A 6,982-nucleotide genomic window follows, 5' to 3' on the forward strand; every position below is an offset into this window, starting at 1 on the left:
CTCAGAATAATTTAAGAAGCTCTCGTGAGTACGTGCAGCTAAAATAAATATAAAAGTCCTATACCGTTTTGCGATATTTATAATAAAGAAATTAATTACGAAAGATTAAGGAAAAACATGTGCTGAATGGTAGAGAACGGATCGCTCGAGTCATAGCGCATCCCAGTAATATAGCGCGCGAATGTCGCGCGTGGCGATTGGAAGACAACGCACCACTGCCTATATTTATACCGCTGCGCTCCTACGTCTTGCCGCACCGCGCCGCGCCGAGATATTGATCATAGTCGCATTGATGATAGTTGTATCCGCGATTTGGATCCGCATCAAAAACGAATTAAGCAGTCTCCAACGGTATCGATAAAGCGAACCGTTTTATCTACACCGTTTGATAAACATTTACACGTTGAATAAACCCAGACAACATGTCTAAAATCGGGACATAAGATGTCTTAAAGATAATCTTTAAGACGCTTTAAAGACATTTAAACGTAAGTTGTCTGAAAGATATCTTACGTCAAGGCCAATCTACATTGGTCGTATCGTAGCGTCGCAAACGTCGTAAGCGTCATGCGATTCGTCGTAGAAGTTTGGTCAAACCCAAACTTCAACAATTCTACGACACTACGATTGCTACAATCAACCAATCAGCGACGAGCTAGAGTTGTATTAAAAATATATATAGCACAAAAAGTAATTATAGTCATCATTAAAAGTATATACTTTTGTACTACTCACGAGCATTACGATGTTACTATTTTGCGATGTCACGACGTTACGATACGACCAATGTAGATCGGCCTTTAAAGATGATATTTAAGATATCTCAATTTTAAACATTATGTTGTCTAGGAAGTTATCTTAGCATCTTTACTTTCATAATGCTACAGTTGCTTCAAAAGATGAAAACAGTTCTGCATTCATGCTATCAATATAACGACCTCCCGATTCGCGAACCGAATCCTTGTCTCGCTCCCGGGGATCGGTGCTCGGCCAGGCGCAATCGTTCGTAGTGTATTCCACTTGATGCAGGACACCTCAGACCCGGTGTCCAGCAGCGCCTGCACCCGACGGCGGTTTATTTCGATCGCGTGGTGCAGCCGCGGGATGAAGGTGAGAGGGGTTGAGCTCAGGGTCGAGAGTCGGCCGATACGGTCTCGGCCCTTGCCGCGTTTCCCGGCGGCGAGTGGCACTGCCGGGTGAACACCTCATCCTTGCCGCATTGAATGCAGAACCTTCTGGCGGGCCGCTGGCACTGACTGCGTGTATGGCCTCGCTGTTTACAGTGCTAGCAACACTGTTCCCGGTCATAGGTGGTAGCGGCCACCGTCGAGCGGCGAGTCGCCGCGGTGGTTAATCGGTCGTCTCGAGTAGTCTGTTGGCGCCGGCAGGCTTCCTTAACGGCCTCATACTCCAGGGCCTGGATGCGAAAATCTTCTGATTCTAGGTCATCCAATCGAATCTGGAGCTTGTATTCGGGTAACATGTTGTTATACAACTGCAAGAGTTGATCTACGGTGTGGAAGCCGCCTCTTTTCATCATCGTGCCGAGATTGGTTTCGTACCGTTGGTACCCCTCGTCTAGTCGCCACAAGCGGCTCATTATGTCCCGCGCATTTCGTCTGCGCTTGATACCGGGGCGGCAGATACTGTCGTTTAAAGGCGCTTTCGGCCCAGCTGCCTCACTGGTGCCTGTTGTTACGGTACCAGAAGAAACTCTCTCCCTTCAGCAGCTCGAATAGGCCGCGGAGCAAGCATTCGCCAGGGTATCCATATCCCTCACCCAACTCGGTCAGCCGCTCGAGAAACGCGAGCGGGTCCCGGCCGTCAAAGACCACTTACTGACCTGAGATAGAATCGTCGCTGTGTCCGGAGCCATTACCGAGAGCGAAGTAGACAGGCCCGGGTCAGATAGTGCGGTCGAGGTGGTTGGTTCTTCCGCAGCCTCCGGGTGGGTGGCGTAAAACAGTGCGGTATGTTTCCGCAGGTCCTCGAGGGTCCCGCCGGAATCGATTCCAAGTTTCGAGGAGGGCTACGAATTCGTCCTTCTTGCGTTTATAGATCCACGCGAACATGTCTACGGGAAATGATAATATTCTTGCTCCTCGAGTCCCTGTTCGGGCGCCAATTGTACGATGAGTCATGTGCGGAGGGCGCGCTGGCTCGTCACGCTCGAGGATTTAGAAGGGCTGTGGACGGCTCGCCGGTGTCTAGGGATTGGTGGATCGGGAGGAAGGAATAATTGTCATTCCATTGAACGAAACAAGAAACAGTTTTATTGCGAATGCTTCACGTACAAATATACAGGCGCGGGGTAAAGATGGCTACGGGACCTCGCAACAGCGACGTGGGCGGTCGCGGACATAGGCGTGGACGAACGAATGCGGGCTTAGTCTAGGCGGACGCGGTCTTACAATTAATGATCGTGAACGGTCGCGGTGTTATACGAGCAGACGAGAGTGATCGCGGTCGCGGATACAGGTTTATGCGAACGCCGACGCGGACATATGCATGACGGACACGAACTTAGTCTACGCGGACGCGGGAGGTCGCGGTCTTATAACTAGCGAACGGTCGCGGTTTCTATAACTAGGTGGGTAAAGAACTGGGGGAGTCGGCAGCAACCGACAAAGCACACAACTCCAATCCTTCGCAGTTCGCAATCACCCGGTCGGGGCGAGATGCCGCAAGAGCACGGCGTCGGAGGTGAGCACACCTTCGGGAAGCGGAATTCGGGATGCTGCGAGAGAACGGCGTCGAGCGGCGAGCACACCGTCGTAGATCAGGAACAGCGTCCGCGAGAGCATGGCGTCGAGAACGAGCACACCCTCGCAAAGCGAAGTCAGGATCGTGATGCCGCAAGAGCACGGCGTCGAACGGCGAGCACACCGTCGGAGAGCGGAGCCAGGATCGTAATGCCGCGAGAGCACGGCATCGAGAGGCGAGCACACCTTCGGAAGTCGCTGTGGCTGTTGCGGCCGCAGCGACGGGAATAGTGCCAAGTGTCTCGAGCGTTCGGCTTTTATACCTACACGGACCCGCGTCGCGCTACCCCCACCCAGGGCGCTGCAACGTCGGATCACGTGCGGGTGAGTGAAAGGCTGCGTGGCCATTAAAGTGGCGCTTAACGCCGTAGACACCGACCCAATGTATGTTCAGTCGAGCCGGTGTGGATGAGCCCTCAGGCACGGGCTCAATAACGCTTCGTTACAATATAATTAAATTTTACATATAATTAAATCTTACCGCGCTTGTGAGGAACTTCTTCCGGCATAGATTCCTCTCGCGCCGGTTCCATTTCGAACGTAAATTCAAATTCGAATGTAAAAATATACATCGAGAGAATCCCGCGTCTACACACAAGCGCGTGGATTCGCGCGAAAGTTCTTATCTGATATTCCCGAAGAAAACTCTCGATAGTGGCGAGCGTCTTTAGCGTTATCCCCGGTATTGTCGTTGTCGCGCTCCTCTCCGTCGTCATTATTCTCGCCTCCGTTACCATCGTCTTCACCGACATTGACGCCATTGCCGGAGTCATTGACGACGGGGACGTTGCCACCATCGCCGTCGCTGTCGCCGTCTCCATCACCGTCGCCACTGTTGTCGTCGACGGCTACCGTCTCGGTAGAGCGGATATCATTCCCACTATTTCCTGAAAGTAAAATTACACTTATATCGTATGAAATCGATTTTAATATGATACTTTTGTTATTTTATAAGTATTTATGCTACTTTACCTATGGGTTCAACAGCAGCGGTCTCGTTAACAACCGTTTCCATGCTACAAATACTGTCGGATTCCGATAGGTTGGCTTCCGATGTCGGAGCATTGTTAGGGACCTCAAATTTATTAATTTATTATTAATTTTAGTTTTAGATAATTTATCCAATAAAGCACCTTAAATCCGATACTCCTCTCGATTTGTACCTACGCGAAATCGCCTGATTCGGGTATGGTGGTTCCTCCGCGAGGCGTTTACGACCTCGCGGAAGAAGTTCAAGTGCCTCCCTCCCGCTGGTACCGGTGATTACGGAAGCAGAGCTTATGAAACAATAAAACAATAATTATTCTTAAAATTCGCGTAAATTATAAAGTTTTAATTTTCAGTATAAAATAATGTAATAACTTACCTGTTACATGGATATCACGTCGACGATAATTCCCTACACGATGTCCTCCTCAAAATCCCGTCGAAATATTAGAATTTCTCTGATTATTTTTATTAATTCCGGATCACTCCAAAATTTATTGCACTTAAATAAAAGCGCTAGCAGCATGCTACTACAAGCGCATGCGAATTTATAAAATATGATATAACTTTCCGCGTCATCGGCGGAAATACGCGCCAAATATCGTGTGATATCGATATTCGTACCGGCATAAGAAGCTGTAACGATAAATTCGCGCACTAACGCATCCACTCGTGATATTGTAACACGTTTCACGGCGGAAAACTAACGAGGAGAAAATGCGAAACCGGAGTTTCTCCTCGCATTTATATCCCCAAAACTTTACCTCTCTTTCCTACGACAAAACGTTTCTCCAAAGAAAGAAGAACGAGTTTTTAAAATTATTAATCTTTATCGTCAAAAACACGCTCACTGATAGTAAGGCGAGAGCAAGGTTTACGCGTTTTCGAAATTGTTTTTCTTTACCGGACAAGCGAGAACCCGCCCTTATTCTCTGACAAAAGAACGATACGAGTATGTAGCGACGCACTTCCTCTAGGAAAATCACTCTCTTTGTCAAAAGCGGATTCTAACCGTATTTTCGTCGGTATCTTTGACCTGGCACGTCGAAGACGTGAGATGAAATACCGCTAACTATTTTTCACTTGTGCCGACTATTATAATAGACGGCTACTAATTTCCCGGATCGCGACATATTCCAAATATGACAGCTTATGTCACCATTTCTTTTTATACGCTTAATAAGAACGTGAGAAAACTTATTTTTTGACAAGCATCTTTTGTCTCCGGCATTACGATCCCCCGATACGAGCCCAACATAGATACGACACCCGCTCAGGACCGCTTTTTTCAAACCTGAATTCGGAAAAGTGACAAAACAACTAGGTGCGTGGAAAAGCCTAAGACAAAAACGCAAGCGCCTAACATACAAAGAACGGAATTAGAAGCATCTGCTATAGAATATTATCGATAGTCACGGCAAGCCGTCGCGCTTAAAGGATGCTGCAAGACGAGGAAAAGCCTGAGAGATAAACGTGACGACTAATATACAAAGGAGGGGAAGTAACCGGTATAAAATATTATCATTAGTCGCGATAAATTATCGCGTTTAAAGGCCCACGCATTTGTCCCTCGCTATTGACGTTAGAATATCTTAGAAAAACACATTAGAAAAGTGCTTTAGAGAACTGTAATTGAAAAATGTTATTAAATAAACATTTTTGACACGTATACTTCCTCTGCATTTTTCACGCTCTCGAGGTCCTATAAAACCGCTCTTGATCGCAGGTTTCATACAATCAGTAGCACGCCGTTAGTCACGTTACAGTGCTACGAAAAGTTGACATTTATTAAAATTATTCAAGGAGCGACTGTGAAAAATATAATGGCTGCTAACAACACGAAGCAGAATATCAAGAAGGATGGATGTAATAACACCCGCAGTGACTCCACAAGAGGTCGACATTTTAATCGAAAGGAAAACATGTTACTGTCTACAACATACGCTTTGAACAATTCGGATACGAAGAGGGTACAAATGGGTCTGCAAGCAAACGACGCCGGGAGGTACGAAGTGGCGATAAAACTAATTGGAAATTCGGCGGATTATATCTACCTCAAACTCGAAGCGTGGGAGAAGTTTCAAGAGGAATTTGAACTCGTGAATTCTTACTTGTGCGGGACTGATAAAATTACATCACAGCCCTTGATCCTAAAGAACGTGACTATTTCATCACTACCTACGGCTCAAGAGCAATAATGGTGACGTGTAATCGCGAAGAAGAGAAGGCCACGACAAAGGATTCCGAGACAGTGACGAAGCTACAGAAGAAGAAACACAAGACCTACTCGCCGTCGATAGTAATACAGAAAATCACGTTCGAAGGCCTCAGAAATATTGCGGGGTGCATCGACGCGCGGCAAAAACATCTATATTCGCTAACGAATCTCGTCAACGATTGCGTCGAATTTCTCATTGCGAAAATCGAACTAAATTTGCCCAACCGTTATTTAGTTGAAGACATGATAAAAAGCATGCTTTTGAATAACCTTGAGGAGATCGAGAAAAATGTTCAGCGGCAATTGCTGAACTTCGATTTCCTGGACGTGTACTTTGACATTCTCTTTCTGTTAACTTCGTTTTATCTCCATGAAATTGTACGAAGAATAATAATAAATCAAGCGCTGCAACTCGCATCAAATTCATAATATTGCGAATAGTGACCTCATATTATAAATAGGGAATTTTATCCTTTAACATGTTTATTTCTTTTCTTTTCCTCAAAAGCATCTCCTTCTTTACCCACACCTATATTCTTTAATAAACTCCAGAAATTTCTACGATGCTGACGCTCGCGTAAACAATACTTTTCCCCACCTTTCATCCTTCCCCCGCATCTTAACGTAAGAATCAAAGGAGCTGAGACCAAACGCCGCATAATCATAGCTGTCCAGACCTACTCTCGCATCTCTCTCTATTTCGCTCTTCTAACTTTCAGGAAACATCTTTTTGTCATAATTTTCCGGTGACGCCTCCTTTCCTCAACTTCTCGACGTGAGCAGCGACGCGAGGAGCGGAAAGAACCAATCCCCGTGAATAACCATAGTTGACCACTAAACGAACCAATAGATCATCCTTACCTTTACACGGAGACATCTAACGACTATCCCCTCCCGTTAGCTTCCCACCATCGTCTATCGTTCTATAGACTTCTTTTCGCCTAAATTTTCCGGTGACGCTCATCATTCTCGATGTACATGACGAGGCGAAGGGAACCCCCCCCCCCCCCCCAAC

The 6,982-nt window shown here is 46.6% G+C and overlaps 1 protein-coding gene across 1 annotated transcript; it reads right to left on the bottom strand.

The window, feature by feature from the left end:
• Positions 1-2,250: 2,250 nt before the first annotated feature.
• On the bottom strand, positions 2,251-6,947 carry LOC116852276 (nacrein-like protein P1). The gene is made up of 2 exons (XM_032832472.1): positions 3,735-6,947; positions 2,251-3,649 (listed from the first exon to the last, which is right to left on the bottom strand). Exons 1-2 carry the CDS (start codon positions 3,775-3,777, stop codon positions 3,351-3,353), a joined length of 342 nt encoding a protein of 113 aa, XP_032688363.1. The 5' UTR covers positions 3,778-6,947; the 3' UTR covers positions 2,251-3,350.
• Between the last annotated feature and the right edge of the window lie 35 nt (positions 6,948-6,982).

The sequence above is a fragment of the Odontomachus brunneus genome, unplaced genomic scaffold, assembly GCF_010583005.1.
Source record: "Odontomachus brunneus isolate Ranch 3 - 2012 unplaced genomic scaffold, Obru_v1 Obru_scaffold_210, whole genome shotgun sequence".
NCBI lineage: Eukaryota > Metazoa > Arthropoda > Insecta > Hymenoptera > Formicidae > Odontomachus > Odontomachus brunneus.